At 41.5% G+C, this 20,931-nt stretch overlaps 1 protein-coding gene across 2 annotated transcripts in view; it reads right to left on the reverse strand.

The window, feature by feature from the left end:
* The window catches only part of SLC25A13 (solute carrier family 25 member 13), a 204,986-nt gene that overhangs the window by 66,134 nt on the left and 117,921 nt on the right, over positions 1 to 20,931 (reverse strand). The window contains exons 6-11 of one of the 2 annotated variants that reach the window (XM_032642844.1): positions 9,736 to 9,882; positions 7,562 to 7,700; positions 6,709 to 6,802; positions 6,412 to 6,496; positions 2,989 to 3,076; positions 2,347 to 2,505 (exon numbers count right to left, since the gene is read on the reverse strand). In XM_032642844.1, the coding sequence (XP_032498735.1) occupies positions 2,347 to 2,505; positions 2,989 to 3,076; positions 6,412 to 6,496; positions 6,709 to 6,802; positions 7,562 to 7,700; positions 9,736 to 9,882 (712 nt within the window). The remainder of the gene's footprint in view (positions 1 to 2,346; positions 2,506 to 2,988; positions 3,077 to 6,411; positions 6,497 to 6,708; positions 6,803 to 7,561; positions 7,701 to 9,735; positions 9,883 to 20,931) is intronic. The other variant, XM_032642845.1, reaches the window with a different exon arrangement.

Here is a 20,931-nt window from a genome sequence, read left to right on the forward strand (position 1 = left end):
TATCTTGACCTTCTACACGAAGGTTAGAATACTGATTCTCAGAAATAGTTGGGGTCTTTTTTGTTTCTATTATAATTTTTGGCTGGTAATGACAGTTTCCCGTTTTCATCTGATCCCTCTCTTGTCCAATGATAAGCATTTACAAATATACAGTTACACACAATTATTAATCAATGACTATGTGCAAGGCACTAAAGGGAATTAGTCCCCAACCAATCAAGAATAGGAATAATTCACTTATGAAGCAAGACCATATAACATTCTTTCAAAAGCCTAAACTGCCAATCACCTCTTTGCTCTCAAGATCCAAATTACGAAACAGAAACTAAACAAAGCTTTATAGCACATCTTTTGCTCTAAAATTGTCTACTAGAAGAGATAAGAAGTCAGGGAGAAATGAACACAGGTGACTCCTAGCACTAATCATCTTATATTCACACTCTACTTATCATCCTCTGACAAGAGAACCCCTTAGGGATCAGGCACCCAAAACAGGTTAGATAAATGGCTCTTTCTAAACCAGGAAAAGGATGGGGGGCTGCCTCTTTGGTGTTCAAAGGGAGCCTCCATGTCTGCCTGACAGGCCGGCTTACTCCCCATCCCTGAGGAGTTAAAACCAGTTCTGCCAGTCTCACTGATATAACTGAAACAGCATGAGGTTTACGGGACGGCCCACAGTAGCTCACTACTCAGGTACGCTTTAAGCTGTTTTGTCCATGGGGTCAAAAGGATAGGTTGAGGAAGGAATTCCAGATGCAACCAAGAATCAAGACCCACCAGGTGTGGTCAAAGAGGAAAGAGAAGGGACTCAAAATTCAAACAAACCAGGTCAAAACAAGCACGTTAAAGGCATTCAGCAGGACAAAAATTATTTCTCACAATTCTAAAGGCACCCTTGACGTTTAATCCAACACCAAAGGAAGCCCATAAAAGTAGTGTGTGAAGCAATGCCCAGGCTGGGACATTTGTCCGGTTTGAGGCTCAAAGCTCTGCCCACAGAAAACAACCCACACGAACAGGTAGTAGTAGCCTTTGCCTGAATCACTGCAAAGCAGGAACTGTGACATTAACCTTGTACTACGCCGGGAGACATTTCGGGAGACATTTCATTTGCGAGGTTTGTTGTCACCAGGAGGGAAAAGTATTTCAAATGAAAGGCAGTGACCCTGTAAGGGTCATCATCAATCACCTGGGGTCAAAGACCTTCCCAATTGTGAGAAGACGCAGGGGGTGAGGGAAAGAGGGCAGAGGAAAGATCAAAAGGCCTTTGATGGAGGTTATCTCCCTACACAAAAGAACCTGCAAAATGGAACTTCTCTGGGGTTTGAAACCTCCTCATTTCTAAGGTGAGAGATTTCAAGAGGGGTCTTTGTTGTTGTTTTATTGTTAACTTGGGTGCTTAAGAGGAAGACTAGAATCAGCAGATGGCAGAAGAGGCCTAGAGGCACAGGCTTACACGGCTGCTTACACGGCTTCAAGGTCTGTCTCTGCAGAGTTCTAAATACTATCTCCTGGTAGGGGAAGGGAGGGAAGACCCCGTCAGCTGTGCAGTCGCCAAATGGCAAAGTGGCTTAGCTGGAACTGCCTCACGATACTGGATTTTAGCTGATGCAAATACAGTTACTTCTCTTCTCTCTGTAGAAGGCAATCACAGAGGGAGTGGCTGGGAAGTTAAGTCATGTCCTTTAGGCCAGTGCCGGTGGTCAAGCAGTCAGGGTCTGTGGGATCCTTTCCATTTGTGATGACATACTTCTTGCTACTGTTCTTGTTGATTAATGAGCCTCAGATGATTACAGAAGCAGCTGGATAGAGAAGGACTGCCTGGCTAGAGTGGTATGTGAATCAACTCCACTGGGTTCAGAGTCAGAGGAAGGGAAAGGGGCAACCTTAACTCAGAAAGAGACAGTCAAGGAACGAGCGCTGCACTGAACCCCTGGGTACTGGCCTGATAGACATTTTTGTGGAATATTCAAGGAGAATCATTAGTCCCAAGTAGGCTCTGTCCTGTCCCCCAGCTGCCTTTCCCTGTTAGGTGGTGAGTAGAGTTAGTTCAAGAACACAAACAATACAAGCCTTTTAAAAACTCACTAGAGATGGTTATGAAAATAATTACTTTTAAGAAATAAAACATATGGAAGAGCAATATAAATGGCTTTCAGATTATGGGCTGTTTTGATTAGCCATGCCCTAGATGCCTCCAGCCTACGCCCATTAGCATGGATAATTGAGAATCTGCTGTATTTCCATTTTAACACAGTCTCTCTAATACATTTCAGGCATTCAGATGGAAAAACCAAACCTCAGACTACTATTTCCCCTTTCATGAATTTAGCACATGGCACTAACCTCTATACAGTCCAAAGAAGCCTTCATAGCGTAGCACTTTCTTAAAACAGTCCAAGCTGTTTTTATACATAAGTTCTCCCACAAAAGAGCCAGTGGATCGCTGGTTCTGCATTCGAGTTTTTACCAGATCGATGGGGTACACAGCAGTGGCTCCAACAGCTAAAATCAAGGAATAACAATATTTCAGAAGAAATTAAGGTCAGAGGTAAGGGGGAGTTGGTTAACATCAAAGAGAAGATGTGGATGGAAGAAAAAAACAAATTTTGTATATATAAGTTTTAAAACTCTCTACACCCTTAATAAATAACTGTGGATTTTCATTCAAGTCTCTCCCGATAAAAGGATATCACAGACAGTTCAAATTTTAAAAAGCACATCACTACAGCCTAACCTCATTATTAACCTGTCTCTAGAAAGCCTGTCTGCAGATAAATAAGAGAAAAAAGTCACTTCTAAGTCCCTGATCAGATGTAGGTAAGAGGAAAAAGTTCCCTTTGCTATTATCCTATCACACAGATACAGACTGGTAACTAGCTCAGGGAAAGACCAGGGGAGGCTTTGTCCTTCAGTATTTCAAGGTGGAGAATCAGAGGAAAAAGAGGAATAACAAAAATGAAAAATTTGCACTCATCCATGACTCACCTCCAGCAACAGAACCCAGACCAAACCTGTAGGCCGACTCTGCAATCTGTAGGAGAATTGGTCGAGATGAATCGACTGAGGCCTTCTTCTTTGCACGCACAGGAATTGCAGAGTGAGAAAACAGGAGACAGAAAGGAAGACAGACCAAAGTGAGCACATACTATTTTTTGAAAGTTACAACTGGGTTCTAAACTCATGATACAACTAAAATGTCAAAGAGGAAGGTATGATTAGATTTTGTAAGTTCTTATTAATAAAAAGTAATTATTGCTATTAATTTTTAAAATCAAGTTTGAATATAATGAAAGCTGTTACGTGCCCCCAAAATGTTATATGAACCCATTTTCAAACGTTCAATTCTCATTAGTGATCAAAGAGATACAAATTTAGAAACATTAATGAGACATCATTCTTCATCAATCAAATTGTCAAATTGGTAGGTTTGGGGTTTTTTTGTTAGTTTGTTTAATGGCAATATCCAACCTGGTAAGAGATGATAAAAAAACAGAGCTTCTCAAATCTGCCATTTAATCAAGCATAAACTGAAGGGAAACTTGGCAATACGCACCCAAACCCTTAAAATGTACCTGAACTTTGACCCTGCAATTCTACTTATAAAAAGTTAGGCTAGAAAATAATCATATATATAAACAAGGATCAAGCTACAAGAATATTAAAAAGCAGTACTGTTTTAAGAGCAAAAACTCTGAGAATACCTAAATGTTCAATAATGGAGGACTGGTTAAAAATAATGCTATAGCTTTAAAACAAAATTGTATGTCATTAAAAAGCAATATTGTAAAAGATATTTGATGCTCAGAAAAAGTGTTCGTAAGGTATTATAAAGCAAAAACAGGCTAAAAAGAATACGGTGAGTAGACAGGTATTCATGGTATGATTTTCTTTACCTTTTAAAATGTTTGAAATGTTTCATGATAATCTTTTAAAACCAATGTTAAAGACTGTGTGTGAATATGCTGTTTTTTAAAAAGTTATTTCGGTATGTATACGCATATAATAATAACACTAACATTTTGGCTATCTCATCACCCAGAGATATCCAAATGTTCACAGTAGCTACAACTAGGCGGCTGTACTACAGGTGATTTGATACTTCCTCCCCTTTTTTGCCCATCTTTTCTAAAGTCATACTTGAGGCCAGTCCGTTGTGGTATTATGATTGCCCTTTTGACCTATTATTCTTACACTGTTTTTGATGCCAGAACATTTCAGAGTATTTCCATTCTCTGTCTACATAAATAAAACAGCAATTTTATGTCACACAGAGCTGTCACATGAGGGTGGCATATAGCTGGTGCTTAATAAATACCTGTTGAATGAATAAATACATTCAGTAACACTTGTTTTTTCAAAACCACGATAATTAAGATCGGTGAACAATGAAAATAATGACCAATCCCAGCTATCAACCCACTGAGTTTTAGTTGCTGTCAATGTAGCACAATTCTAATACGATGAGATAATTTGGAATCTCCTTCAAAGTTATTTAACTGAAAAACAGCTTTACATAGAAATATGCATCTTTAAGAAAGTAAAACATCTCTTCTGCAGATTCCACGGGGTGCATCCAACGCTATCTCCGTATAGATGATTTCCATCTATATCTGTTAACCATAGTAACTTCATTTTGACAGATGCATCCGTTAGAAAGGCACTGTTTTATTTACACGGATATAAATATGCAGTACTTAGAAAGGTGCTGGCATCAAAACAGTGAGTTAAAATACTTTGAAAATAATAGGTTGGTGGGGAGAGGAACCTACCACTATCACTAACTCATCCAAAGACAAAATAAATGAAATCCCAGACTTTCATTTAACTTTTCTAAAGCTAGAAATGTGGTGTGCTCACAAAACGACACAAGACAGACTCCTCCTCCTGCACGCTGTGGAGGATAAATGTTGGCACCTAGCCTACCAGGTGGATGACCTCCATTGCTTGAGACCGTCGATGTTGTCAGGCCCACTGGGGTTCACACAGTAAAGAATATTCCAGGCAAGCCCCCAGTGAATTGCTCTAAACCTCTAAGCAGCAGCCAATCATTTCCTGCTATAAATCTCATCAATCTCGTCTAACCCTTTCACGGCCAGGATCCACAAGCACCCATCATCTGAAACTCTCAAAAGCTGCAGAGTGCGTAGAGGAAAACTTGTGGGATACCACTGCCAGCTGGAGAACAGGAGGAATCTTTAAAAAAAAAAAAAAAATTCTCTCCTTTTTCTTAATCCCCAAATTTCTACAGGAGATAGTAGCACAGAGACGAAGAGATAACCATCTGGTAAGCAGTGTTTAAAAATCAAAGCGGGGGAGAGCGGAGCTGCTTCCACCTCTGCACGTGATTATACAGTTCTCTCTCCCACACTCGGGGAAATCGGCTTCCTCTTTTAACGGCAGCCAGCTGGTTTTCCAGAGGTGCCTAGTTAGGGTTTACTGAGTGCACACCCACCGTTCTGAGTTACATGCTGCACACAAAACCTGCCGCTGCCATCGGGTGGGAAAGAGCTGAAAGGAGGGCGTCCTGGCCCGAGGCCTGCCCGTCCTAAAAATGCAGCCCGCATCAACCCATTGTGGTCAAACTGGCGTCTCTGTACAGACCCGGAGCTCCCAGCCAAAAACTGTTAAGTCTCACAGGATTCGGAGATGGCTTTGCCTTAAAGGAAGAATTTTTCTAAAACGACGCTTGTCTGTGAGTGGATTTATTTTACAAACACCATGTAAGCACAACACATGCTCTGGAGGCTTTTATTCTATAACCCTGACCTATAGAAAGCCGAGTAAGAGTTAAATGTAAGAGGTCCCAGGTCTTTGGTTTCTGACTTCCACAAATTCAAGAGGTTGGTTTCTGTTAACCATAAAATAAAATTTAGCATTCCTCAAATTGTTTCCACATAACTTATGAGTCCTTTCACAAAGAAAATAGGTCTAAAAGCCTTCAAACTATGACTCCAGACTAAACAAAATTATCTCATTTTGATATTCAGAAAACCAGCAGGCATGGCAGTTGGGCGATGCCCTGCTGAAGTGCCTCTCTGTGGGGCAGAGCCCAGCTTTCATTTCACAACACGACGCTGGGACGGTGACACCAAAACGGGACTCCAGTCCCACCTCTCCCAGCACAAGATTGAGGGAAGATCTTCTGCCTCTTTTGGAAGGGTTAGGCTTCTAAGGCGGTTAAGAAATCACCCCATCTTTCACAGGAAAAGCAAATGCCAATTATCTGTTATCTTAGAACATCTCTAAGTAATTTCTCTTTCCAGCCTTTTGAAATGGTCTGGATTTTTGGTGGAAAACAAAGAAATGGTAGGTCAGAGACCAGTGTCCAAAAGGCAACTGCACGTGAAAAGGGGTTGGGTGACCCTATCAAAGAAACACCAGGAAGCAAGTGTGCTCCCTGTTACCCACCTGCCTCTGGGCCTCGGCCAAGTTGAAGGGCAGAGTTCCCTCTTCCAGAGGAGCGATCCGTTCAATGTCGGCTAACGTCATACGTCTAGAGGGAAAAGCAAGCACAAGCAACAACAAAATACAAATTTATTAAAATTTACATTATGGAATTTTAAAACGTTTCTTTCCTTGTTTCCCATACTTCAGAGTCATCTTTAATATGGCTTCTTTTTCTCCAGGTTTGCTGTGGTCCTCCTACCCCACCTCCTAACCTCCCTTTATTAAACTAATTAAAAAAAAAAAAAAAGAGCAACTTACCCCCGTGGCTCATATAAATCTGCTAACTGAAACAAGATGTCAACTTCCATGGGTGTAACCTGACCAAATTTCTGAGCTGCCAGAACAAACTCCTCTGTATGGAAAAAGAGTTAAAAGGGAAAGATTCAAGAAGGAATAGCCACTAAATGCAGCATTAACTCAAGGCACAGGAATGAGCGAACATCACCAAACTTTATTATTAACAGTCGTAGAATTCAAGTCAATCCAAATAGGGTAAGAATTTTTGCAGTTCTTTCCTTTATCTGGAAAGAGTGTACAGAATAGCGTCTCTAATATTGACTCTAAAAGCTTGGTGTCATCCAAAGGCTTTGAATAAATGACACAGGAAGCCATTCAAATTGCGGGTCAGGGAAAACCAGCAAGGAGATATGAAACTCAATATGCATAGGTCCCAGGACGTAATATTAATGAAGCTGTGGAATTCCGAAGGGAATTCTCTGTTTAAAAAAAAAAAAAAAATCCCATTAAAATGCTGATATCTTGATCAGAGATTGTCAATCAACACACACCGGCAGCAGCGTAAGTTTATGGAATTCCTTGTGTACTTTTGAAGGTCACTTTAGAGGATGCCAATTTAGCTCAGGTTTTAGTAAGATTTGAAAACATTTAAGAAACTTTACATGGTTCCCTCATTCAAAGACCGTCTTGGGTTTATTTAAAATGTGCTGAAGATTGTTTTGTCTGATCTAAGGGTGGAGAACACACATGTACCATATGGTTAATATGTGTCAGTGGGACAGAAAAATTTATAACGTAAACTCCTGGTTGTCTTCTTTACCCTAATAGTAACTCACCAAGATAGCTGCAGGCAAGAATTCAGATTCTCACTTACCCTTAGTCACCTCTACATCTTTCCTGTTGCCAGCCAGAGTGCTGTAGATCTTTCTAATGAGTTCCATGTTGTTAAGGAGTGAATTAAATCCATTAAAATAGGAGAAACTAACTTGATGGGACGTGGTACCTCCAGCAGCCTCAAATAAGTTGAAAATAAGAGGGGGGAGAAGAAAAATAAACAAAGCATTTATAGAATGAAGAAGATTCAGAAGTATGTACATCAAATGCTAGTTTTGGAAGTAATCAAGCATGTATAGAAAGAAATGTTTATAAGCATTTTTCTTTCACATTAAAAAAAAAGCTATAAATGATTTTTAGAAGTAACTGCAACTAATCATGACCAGAACTTGTACTCTCCACAAAGTCCTAGAAAACTAAATACATGTGTAGGATTATAACAACAGAACCAGTAGTAATTTACAGAGTTCAAATTTCAATTGGAAATGTTTTATAAGTTTGTTTATTTCATCTAATGAGCAATCCTTAAAAGCTTAGACATGCAAAACTCTATTACACACATGCACACATGCGTATACTTATACATGCAAAACTCTATTATACCAACACAAACATACTAAGAAGAGTGGTCAATCTAACATTAATATCATGATTTGTCATGTTACTTGTAAGTAGTAATAAATCAGCATTAAGTACAGACTTTATATTGGTAGGATTTCTAGCAAACAAGCATATTATGTAAAATTATGAGATGTCATACGCCTTGATGAGGGTTAAGACTGGTCAGAATTCTGATAAGCAGAATTTGTAAGAAACCATATTTCTTCATGGGGACAAGGAAAACAGCATGTCCATTATGAATGGAACTTCAGTTTGAGGTTTCAAACATCTTGCCTTCCCTAACAAGGCAAAATATTTTTATTAGGAAAGCACTTCTTTATAAGGTAACAACCACATAAATCTTCACTTACTACTCGTTTGAAATAGCTGATGTGAGAGCTGGGATAGCGAAGGGGGGGCCAAGAAAAGGAGCGAGATTAACACAGTGCCGGAGTGGAAAAGGCCTTGTCAGATCACCACATCTCCAAAGAGAGAGACCAGAAAGAAAAAGAGGAAAAATGAAAAGCTCCCCTTATGGTAAGCATTGGGGCAAACTCAGGTGATGGTGAAAACACTCAAAAAGTCCTCTCCCTGGGATTAACAAAGGAAGAGTTACCATTGCATAAGGGTCCCAAAACTGGGGCATCATCACAATTACCTAGGAAGCCTCAGGAATTAGATTCTAGGACCTTACCACCTGTGGATGGTGAATAGGTAGGCTTGGAAGAGACCTCAGAATCCGCACTTTTAATAACTATCCCTGATGATTCTTAAGCTCCGTGACCAAGGCTTGGGAACCACCACCACAGAATGTTCCAGGACACCCTCAGGGTCCATGAAGGAGGAGAGTGCCTGGACATCCACTAGGAGGGAAGCTCCACGACACAGGACAGCAAGGCTCCGCCCACTGCATGTGCCAGTGTCGCCTCCACACACATGCTGAATGAATGAGTGAATCCAAGGGTTAGAGTTCCTGTTCTGCTGACACCTCAAATACATCTATGAGCACTACCTGTTTACAAAAACCACTTTGCCTTGGAGAACAGGTAAAAGCAAAGATCAGCAGTTGACATACCTCAAAATATAAAGCAAATTAATATGCGATTATATGTCTGTTTTTCCTTTTTAAAAAAGCCAGTTAATAAATACATTTCTTTAAGATAGTCCATATCATCCAGGTGACAAGTTAACCTACCCACTAAAACTGGCAAAGCACTCTCTGTAAGTTTGGTAATGGATGCGATATCACTAAGAAAATAAAAAAATGTTAGTGTTTAAACATAATCTGTAAGACTTGTTCTTACAATCCCTTATTTACTGAGCTTACACCAGGTAGAATAAACTATTTCATTATGGCAAGTTACAACCTAGGAGGAAGGATAAATTGGGAGATTGGAATTGACATATACACAATACTATATATAAAACAGATAAGTAATAAGGACCTACTGTATAACACAGGGAACTCTACTCAGTACTTTGTAATGACCTATATGGGAAAATAATCTAAAAAAGAGTGGATATATGTATAACTGATTCACTTTGCTATACACCTGAAACAAACACAACATTGTAAATCAACTATACTCCAATAGAAATTAAAAAACAACTTACAGCTACAAGACATTCTTCTACAAAAGGTGTCAAGACATGAGGGCGGATGGTGACCATGATGTCTCGGAAGTCAATGGCTGCGACCTTTCCGGTCCTGGCATTGTCCCTTTGAACAAAGGCTTGCTTCGCATGCTCCAATTGTATTTCCTGCAAACAAAGAAGGTGAAATACTTCATTTATGTTTCCCATTTACTACCAATGACTGCTCAATTTCCAATCGGGGTGAAGAAATATATACATTATATCTTGATTTACTAAGCCCCACACTTGTTCAATAGCACTCCCAAGTTATCTCCTTCCAAAGAGAGAACTTTGTTCAGACTGGTGAACATGTCTTGAGAAAGTACATTCCTTACATTTCTTACCCAAAGAAACCAAATCACTTCCATGTTCTGCTCTAGTCCAAAGACACAAGGAAAATAAAACCTAGAATGAAGCTTGGCAGGCTCAAAGATCTGGACAAACCCTGCTTAGGGGATGCAGATGATCAAAGGAAAAACACCTACAGGGACATTAACCTCTCTCCAAAGAACAGAGAAAAATTTTGAACGGTAACTTGGTTCACACACATGTGATGTAACAGCAGATTGAAAAGGGTGGCTCTGCTCAGGAATACGCTATTCCTCTACACTGTTGGTATTTGGGGTAGGTTAAATCTTTGTTATGGGGGCTGTCCTATGCATCCCTACCCTCTTTCCACTGGATGCTGGTAGCCCCTTTTCCGCAAGGCCATGGCAATCAAAAATGTCTCCAGAGAGGACCGTATGTCCCGATTGAGGACCAATACTCTAGAATTAGGAACTGGATGGTACATGCATCAGAGGTGGCAAAACTGTGGCAGTGCCATTGGATATATGTTTTAATTCATATGATCTAAGGACAGGAAGCCCAACCTTAGATTTCTATTGCTATTCTCAGGGTATAAGTATCAAAAAATAAAACACGGTCTCCCGTCAAAACCCGTCATGTGCTGTGTAGGAGAAGCATCCCTTCTGCAGAGAGTATTATATTCTCTTCCTCAAGACACTCTATCCATTTCCCCAATGGGCCCTTAGAGTGAGATCTAATGTCTATGAAATTAAAAGGCATCCCGGATGTGGCTTTCAAGGACTTTAAATTATTTAAATTTAAAAGTTTTATTAGATGATACTGAGGAATTAACTTTTTTTTTTTTAACTTTGGTGAGATAATGACTTACAGTTTTATGAAAACTAACTGTCCTCATGAAGTAGTACAAACTAAAGTGTGGGAGAAATGACATTAATCTGAAAATGCCTTGAAGTATCCTATCTCCCTTCTCCTCCCACAGAAAGATGGGGAGATAAAGGAAGACTAATATTGATAATAATTGAAGCTGTATAGTGGGAACACCGTGGGTCATCATATCTTTATCCTTACTTTTATGGGGTTTGAAAGTGTCTACAATAAAACACTTTTAAAGACAAAACAATAATAAGAATCAGAGTTCTTATCCTATTCAAAAGCCTCTTCTCGGTTATAGCATCTGCCAGTGTTGATCCGGCCTGGAACTCTCGTCTGGGACCCTAATCTTTCTAGTATTTCTTCCACTCACTCCTTAAATAGGAGGCACGTGTCAGCCCTCTGTCCTCAGGTCTTCTCACTCAACTCTCCTAGGCAAAGACCTCCCCTCCCTAGGTCTTCTTATGAGATTTCTTATAAGGCTTGACTCCCAGATCCAAGTCTCTCACTCCAATCTGCTGCGCCAGAATTTCTGACTGCTCAGTGAATATACTCATGGGGGTATCTTGTAAAGGCCATAAAATTACACGTCGCTAAATCCACTACTATATGTTTCCCACCCAGCCCTCAAACCTGGTCCTTCTCCCATGTTCAAAGCTTAATTATTAGCATGCTGTTTTCCCGGTCACTTACCCTAGAAACCTGTCATTTTCAATTTTTCCAGCTTCCTTTCCCCCAGAGTAAACCAGTTACTACATTAAGCCACTTGGACCTTTGAAAGTTCAGTCAAATGCATCTTTTCCTTTTTATTCCTGACCACTGGTTCAAGGCCTCCTCAGACCACGGCTGAATGGCCACCATGGGCCCAACTGTCAGTCTGGCACTCCTCTCTGACCTCTGCATCCACCTTGCACACGTCAACAGCTGTCTTTCAGCATCTCAAATCTGACTTCAGTCACCCTCAGCTGAAACCTTTCATCGTAAAGATCTATCTCCAAAGCAAGGCTCTCCAGACCCTACAAGGAGTTACTCTCAGCCTGGTCTAGGGCACCCCATGCCCAGCCTGGACAGACCCTCCACACATCCGGGCCTTTGTCCACACTCTTCCCTCCACCTGGCGGAGATTATAGCCTTCTGCTCTAGCTCCTGAAATCCTACCACTTGGTGGCTCAAATGCCACCACTTAGGTAAATATAACCAGGCCTCCTAACTGCAAATAACTGATCTGATCATGCGGCCTCCTGCCTGAACCTCAATTATAAGGCTTGTCTTACTCCATCCTACATTATAATCAGTTATTTACATTCCTGTCTTTCCCCCGCCTTGCCAGGAAAGAGAGACTGTGTCCTGCTCATCCTACTTATGGTGTGGGCAGAATGCTTTAGATATAGCAGGTACTCAATAAACCAGGGACATAATCTTCAGTGACAGGTACTGTATAAAACCAACTGAGTGAACAAATTACAATGTATTGAACAAAAAGGGGTCCTCCGTACAAGTGTCTCCAATTTAAAAGGAAGGATGAAACCAACTGTTAAACACCCTGTAGTGAAAAATGACCACAGTATGTATTCAATTGAAAGTAAATGAACACAGTCTTCTTTGAATCGCTAGACCCACTGCTAAAGCTATTGTAAGCCAAGATTACTCTCAACAATACCAGAAAGTGCGTTCAGTTATTTACCACTTCCCCTAGTTTATAACTGAAATAGTCTCGGGGCTCCTCAGATCATTATAGCAAAAGCAGCATCAGTTTCCCTGGTCACTCCAACTCCTCAGAGAGCAGGAAGCCGGAACACTGAGACCAATCCATCCAGAATGTCTAACTGGGAAACAGACACCCAAGTGGGGTTGATGCTCCCACTGCAGGACAGGGGGTGAGTCTGTAATGGGGACAAGTGGCATCACTACGCATTTCTGTGCACGATGAAACACTTAGTAGCGGGAATCCCGCAATCTCGGTACAAGAAAGCACTTCTAACCCTAACAAAGGACAACTTGAGAACACATTTCCAACAGTTCTTAAAGATTGGGGACACTAAATTCCATGAAAAACAAGGTGGATCCAGGTAGTTCTCTAATAGTAGAGTATAGTAAAAACGTTTAGTTACGTGTCTCCCCAAAATTAAAAGTAGGTTACTGAAGATGGGGTTGCCTTCTGAAGAACATCTGTTTATGTCATGACTATTTCTTCTTCTGGGTGAGGAAATGAAAACTATTACCTCAAATGATAAAACAGCCACGATAACAGCATTTTGGAAGCATACATTACCTGCCAGTGTTCTAAAGTGCTTTGTAGTGATAAACTGATTTAATGCTCACAGCAACCCTATGAGGCAGGAACTATTATTAACCCCACTGTAGCAGGTGAGGAAACGAACGTCTCACTGACAGGAAGCAGCAAAGCTGGAATTCAAAGCCAGGCAGTCCCGCTGCACTGACCTTGCTCCTAATACCCCACAACACTGCATGGGAAGCCTGGATAATGCTGCTGTCAGGAATTTGATTACAAAATATTATTTGACACTTAGGAGTCTTCATAGCTATAAGAAGATCAACATTCAATTTGCTTTTAAAGTATTCCAGTGCTCTAGATTTTTCTGTAGCCTATTTTCACGAGAAAACAATAAAATTCCCCAAACATTTTCATTAAGGCAAAAGTCTCTGATGCGCTCTCAAACACCAGGACTGTCCTCCTAACAATAGCAGAGACCATGGAGGAGAGAAACCAAATCTAAAGGGCCTTCTCCCAGCCTTGCTCACGACCTCAAGAGACTGAGGAGGAGAAAGACCAATAAGGAGGCCTTGGGGGGAGCTAACATACAGGTACTCTACAAATACTTAATTCAAGAATGAATGACCTTTGAAACAAGGAGCCAGGCTCACTACTCACGGTAGACTGACTTAACATCAAAGCTCTCCATTGGCACCTCTACAGCTGTTTAAGGAAAACCTAACCCTATTCAGGGCTACCAGGACAGTGAAGCATACTAGATCTGAGTCCACAGGGGTAAAGCTGGGACGGCGAGCTTTTGGTATGCATGGTGTCTAGAGCATGGGTAGTTACCGTTCATTTCCAAAACGAAAGGGACCAGAATGGAGAAACTCGTCCTTCGTGCAGGGGAGAGGAGAACAATGGGAGACGGAGACGCAACAGTTACGTTCAAATATTTAAAGGTTTATAGGACCATCAGGTAAAAAAGAAGTTAGACTGGTTCTCTGTATTTCTTAAAGAAAAAAAAAAAATCAAAGGAGAGAAGATAGAGGGATCAGGTTTCAGCACAAAACCCAGAAGTATTTAACCTGACTATTCAGCAACGAAATGGGCTACCTTGCAAAGTTGGGGGTTCCCAGTCACTGGAAATACCTGTTCAACTACTGGCTGAGAAACATACGTCAAGGAATTTTATTTTTTTATTTTTTCATATTCTATTTTATTTCATTTTATACAAGGGGTTGTGGAAGCAATCTGTTATAATGACAAATCTGAAGTTTGGGACAGGAATGGGCAGAGTTCAAGTATCAGTCGTGGCGCTCCTAGCTGGGAGGGCTTAGGGAAGTGTGTTTGTATCTCAGAGCCTCAGCAACACCTGACTGCACCGAGTGGTAAAAACTAGACGTCACGTGCGACCGGCACTTAATAAAAAGTAGCTTTGATTTTGGTCAAGGTGAATGGTTTAAAAACCTCTAAAGTCAGTTCCAATATAAGTTCTTGGAGTCATTAAAAAAAATCACCTAGTAGGTAAGGAACAGTTCTGCTAAGTCATTCTGAACCAACAGCAGGAACAGAGACGAAGACCAGTTAGGGTGGAGGATAACAGTAACAGCTGAGTGCCTGAAAACTTCTACAGGCCAGGGGCTCTGCCAAGAACTTCAAAGACAGGACTTCATTCAAGCCTCACAATAATCCTGTGAAGTGATAACACCTTCATCTCCCAGAGGCACCCGAAGCTTAGGGAGGTTAAGTAACTAGTCCAACGTCACACAGCTAGGAGGTGGGAGAGGCTGAGATCTACCAAAGTGTTGTCGGATTCCAAACCTGAGAATTCCAACTACTAACATACGCTGCCTTGGGTAAAACCGTAAGTAAGGGGATCATGAGTGATCTGGACAGATAACTGGTAAAGAGATTTTAAGAAAAGTTTGGGTGGTGATTTATATATAAAAATGGAACAAGAGTTGCTTAAAGAATTCTCACCTTGGATGATGGGAGAGATAGGAGAATCTACCACAAAAGAAAATACTTAAGGGGAAAGAGATGAGGTAGTTGACCACGGGGAGAAACTTGGAGTGAGATAAGCTTTGCCTCCAGCTACAAACAAAAGAAAGCCAGAGGTACAGGTTGAAATGTAAATCTGAGAAATGCAGACAACAGGATTTTAGGGGGAAAAAAAAAACCCCAAAGGCTAACATTTACTGTTGTTAAGCGCAGGCTATGCTCCAGGGACAGCTGCATTTTCCTGCTTCATCTTTCAATAACCTTATAAGGTGGGATTACCCACCACCTCCATTTTGTAGACGGAAAAATTAGGTAAAGAGCAGCTGAGGGTCGCATGACGCTAAGGATGAAACTGGATATGCAGCCGGGCGGTCTGGCTCCAGAGCCATATCCTTATCCTACGTGGACTGCCCGTTCCTTTTAGGGGAAGGCCTACCAAAAACCAAAAGGGAAAAAAAAAAAAAGTTGTAAAAATGCATGAGATCATCCTACAATGCATAGGAAGAGCAGGCAGATGACAAAAATGGAAGCAATACCTAAATGAGTAGAGACAAGAAAATCGATGGCCTGAGACCCTGTGGAAAACCCAGAGAGCTGGAATGAAGGCACGGCTCTCCCGAGAGGGCTCTTATCAGTAACAGGCCACAGGGCGCTTCCTAAACGCTGTTGATGGAGCCAGGAAGGACCGTAAAGAGAAAGGGCCCTCCTTCACCTAAGGCCAGGAGGTCACAGAGCAAGGAGCTGGACGGCCACCTCTAAGGCTCCAACACGTGAAAGGAGGCCCAGTTTCTCTTTACATTTGCCAGTGAGCTGTTTTCTGTTCCCTCTATTCCAGTACGTGATGATTAATGGACTAGGCTTCTACTGTAGCAGTTTCCAACTACTTTAACACACCCATTCAGAATGCTGCAGGAGGGGAAAAAAAAAAAAAAAATCAAACTCTTCAGAGTTGCTAGCTGTACAGAAATACACATATATAGGGGTTACACCACTTTTGGTTTAACATTCATGCTTCTAAGAGTTCCAGGCCTGTCATTTCCTTAATAATCTCCAATTTTCAAGTGGGTATATTCTGAATGCAAAAATTCTCTCCACCTTTATTCAGACGCACAAGTTCGTGCTTCAGCCTGAAAACAATTTATCAGGAACCAAAAAAAAAAAAAAAAGACCAACAGACCCTCAAAACAAGCAGCAGATCCAGATGATTTATATTAGACTTATATTATAAAGCCAAGAACACCAAAAAACACCCCTGACTACTTTGCATTTTTGTGTTTTGTATAGTTTTGAAATTAAAAAATATATATCTAAAACTTTAATAACGGGTTATCAACAAAGATATAATTCAAAAGAATTCCTTTTTAGGGGTGGTGGTAGAAGAATTCTGGGGAAAATGCAAGTAATTATTGATGAAAATGAGGAATAAAAATGTATAAAGAAGGTTTGCTTATAAAATATGGTATTATATTTAGCCCTATTTCAAATAAATTCTATATTACATCAAGTATCAGGACCTCTACCATTTAATATATAAGTATCATTTTCATAATCCTATGTTAATTTAGAGGAAAAAATTCTAGTTAAAATAAAGATCCACATATTTTTAAACTGAGTGAAAAATGGAACTTGGCAATGCAGTAGGTAGAGAGATAAGTAGTTCCCATTCTCAACATTTTTCTGTGCTCCCCACATTCAGCCTATGCAGTCAGACTTCCAGAGTTCAGCGTGAAATTTCATCTCCAATTCACTGGGTGGGGTCTCTAATTAAAAGGGTCTTTAGTAGCAGTGCTGCAAGTAACACCGCGCACACAGCAACACCTTGACAACAACCAGTACAGAGCTTTTCCATCTCCATTTCCTCGCTCTTCTGATTCAACGTTAAACTTCACAGTGGGTAACAGCTATATGGTGTGTTCATTTTCACCGGGATGTTACTGTAAAAGCCTGCACAACAGGCTACTCAACAAAACAGCTAGCTGATGAACACCACGGACACAAAAGCACAATGAATTCTGATTTCCTTTGCCGAGAGAGCAGAAAGTGCAGTGCGAATGAAATGAATCCTGTGTCTAATTCTCCAAGTGACCAGGCTATTCCCCCATCTCTGGTCACTCGGCGCCAAACTAGCAGTGGTTTCCATTTGGACACAGAACACAATCTCATCTCTTGGAGAAGCTGAGGGCAAAACAACATTAGCTGCCTTTACTCATTATTTCATTTTGGAACATCAAGTGGTACTGTATTTATGAAGCAGTACCAAAGCTGTATCACAGACCCCATCTGGTCCAACTTAAAATCAACATAAAAATCACACCCATGTTAAGAATGCAAATATAATCATGGTCTCTGGCTACTAAAGATCCAGGGTCTAGATATTTTAACTAACACAGATGGCAAGTTGGGGTACCCGGGGGGGCGGCACAAATGGCTTGGGTTACTCAATCCTAAGTAAGGACTTTGTTAGTGGTCCACTGACCTGTTTAAACAATTGTGGCTTCAGCAAGTTCTACTACAAAGGATTGTTTTTTGTTAACACCTGAAATGCTCTTTCAATTCCAAAGCTTGAGAATTTGATGTTGCCATGGTTGAAGGTTATGTTTCCTTTTGTTTTGTGGTGATGTTGGGCTGGCAGGGGGAACAATTCCTTTTTTAACAACACAGCCTTTTGTACTGAAAGTTTTGCCTTAAACCAGGATACTCTGACATACATAGTCGCAACCCTGTGACTCAGAACAGCTCACTACTAGGAGCAGCAAATCTCTGGCCTTCAGAGGGACACGCTGGTGGTGGGACACCACCAGCACCTGGGGCTGCTGACTTACAGAACTCTGCTCTCTAGGGCACAGAACCTGAAAACCAAAATGTCCATTTCACACAAAAGACTTGGGTTGGTCTGTATGCCATTGTTGACCCATAAGCCAAAATACTGGTTGGTTTGATTTAATGAAAAGAACCAAAACTGTTCAGTTGCCTTATTTGCATGCATATGCTTTGGCATCCAACAGGGCTAGCTTGGGGCTCACGTGACCTGATGACAAGGGTCCTAACAAATATGAATGGCTGGTCGGGACACCAGACACAGCTCTGAGTCCCAGGTTCTACTCCTAGCTCTACCAACTACGATTCACCTCTCTGGGTCTCATCATCCATCTCCTGACAAAAGGAGGACCTGAATAAAGTTATGGTAAAACACTCACACCCTTGTGGTGAGGACTTTCTGTTGGATCAGACAACTTCATTCTTAAACTCTTTTTTTTTTTTTTTTTTGTTTGTTTGCTTTACACGGGCCTCTCACTGTTGTGGCCTCTCCCGTTGTGGAGCACAGGCTCCGGATGCGCAGGCTCAGCGGCCATGGCTCACGGGCCCAGCCGCTCCGCGGCACGTGGGATCTTCCCGGACCAGGGCACGAACCCGTATCCCCTGCGTCGGCAGGTGGACTCTCAACCACTGTGCCACCAGAGAAGCCCCTTAAACTCTATTTGATGAGAAGATATTAGAGAGGATTTTTAGCCCCACTCCCTCCCAAGCCAGCTATCTCATTTCTTGGCTAACTAATGGAATCCCACCTTCAAAATCTGGCCTCGCCACCAATTTAGAGCACTGCTGATTTGTGCATGACTCTTCTTCCTACAGTAATAGGAGGAAGGGCTCTGAAAAAAGAAATTTCCTGGCTCCATGAAATGATTAGTGGTGATTACATGCAAAGCACTCCTCACAGGCCTTCACCAACATGTCCTCCATCCCATCCCCCTGTGCTTCCAGTTTTGGTAAATCACCACCATCCTCCCACTTGCCCAAGCCTAAAATCCAGGAGTGAACCATGAGTTCTGCATATCCTTTACTGTCCCCATCCTAACACATCACCAAGTCTGGTCAGGCCCATGTCTTGAACTTTTCTTGAACCCATTTTCTTTAGCTCATCACCATCACCATCCAACCCAAGCCATAATCATTTCTCTCTTGGATTGGAGAATGGCCAGATGGTCTCCCTCTCCCAGTCAGATCCCTCTCCATTTGACTGTCCACACAACAGCCAGAGCAGTCCTTCTGAAACACCAATCTGATCATGTTTGCCTCTCCTAGCTCCCCATCAGCCTTAGGATGAGACCTGAACACCAGATTCTGTGCTTTTAAACAGTCAGGGTTTTATCATCTAGACCAATGTTTCTCAACGTGTGGCCCTCGGACCGTTTGGAACATCACAGTTCAGGACGCCTGTTTGAAAGGCTATTTCTTAGGCCCTATCCAGACCTACTGAATCAGACCCTTGGTGGGGACAGAGGCCGAGGGCACCGCCTTTTAAAATCACTTCAGAAACATTTTACACAAAATTTGAAAACACTGCTACAGATTTAGGAAAATTAAAACCAACTTCTATTCCACCTGTCTCATCTTGAACAAAAAAACTCCTCCAAGCTTCTACATGCTCATCTTTCATACAGAAACAATAGCAAATGCTTAACACCTAAGGCAATTGTAAAGACCAACACAAGCCAAAGCACTTTCTGAGCTGGAAAATGCTACAGGAGAGGTAGTTAACAGCAACAGTTTCCTAGTTAACAGGCATATCGCATTGGGTAGTAATCTGAGACTTTTCTATCCTGAGACCAGAGCCGTTAGAAACTCCTATGTGTAGATGATTTTTAAACTGTAATAATTATATGTGAAATATATACCCATGATTATAAACCATTATCAAGAAGTAACTGGAGGGGAATTCCCTGGCGGTCCAGTGGCTAGGACTCCACGCTTGGATCCCCGGTCGGGGAACTAACATCCTGCAAGCCGTGCGGTGTGGCCAAAAAATAAAATAAAATAAAATAAAACTGGAAACAACCATAACACGTACCCCTACTATGGCTTTTTTTTTTTTTTTTTGCGGTACGCGGGCCTCTCACTGTCGTGGCCTCTCCCATTGCGGAGCACAGGCTCCGGACGCACAGGCTCAGCGGCCATGGCTCACGGGCCCAGCCGCTCCGCGGCATGTGGGATCTTCCCGGACCGGGGCACGAACCCATGTCCCGTGCATCGGCAGGTGGACTCTCAACCACTGCGCCACCAGGGAAGCCCCATTGCTATGGCTTTTTTATAATCATATCTGGCAATTAATGGCCGGGATCAGGAATGCTAAATGTCCAGCAATGCATGACTGTACATCCCCATTCAGAAACATGGCCCTTTCCAGGAAGAGAAACTAACTTCATAGCCATGGCCCTGGAGACAACATAGTGGAGTATAGTGGTAATGGCATCATATTTTTTAATCCCTCACATGTCTGTGATCTTATGGAAGAAGTTAAGCTCTAGAACAGCGGGTCTGTACTCTTTTGGGGTACTCCTTTGGGACCCCATTGAAAACCATGAGCATTTCCCCATAAAATTACCTGTAAATGCAAAATTCTACCCTAGAGTCTGTTTATTCTTTTGTATATAATAGGAAATAACTATAATTACCTCTCAGGGTATTGGGGGATGCTAGCATCAGAAACAGGATATTTAAAACCACTTTGTAAATTATAAAGGTTGTTGCTATTATGACTTCTTTTTTTGAGAGTGACTCTCAGTACCGACTCCACAGAATAATTTGGCAGAAAAACTTAAGAGGCCTTTCTTTCACTCTGTGCTCACAACTGCCTATGACTCCCATCCAATAAGAAAAAGGTAATGGATTTGAACAGACACATCTCCAGAGAAAACGTAAAGTGGCAACAAGCACATGAAAAGATGCTCAACATCATCAGTCATTAGGGAAATGCAAATCGAAATCACAAATGAGAT

This window comes from Phocoena sinus, chromosome 9 (assembly GCF_008692025.1).
Source record: "Phocoena sinus isolate mPhoSin1 chromosome 9, mPhoSin1.pri, whole genome shotgun sequence".
Taxonomy (NCBI): Eukaryota; Metazoa; Chordata; class Mammalia; order Artiodactyla; family Phocoenidae; genus Phocoena; species Phocoena sinus.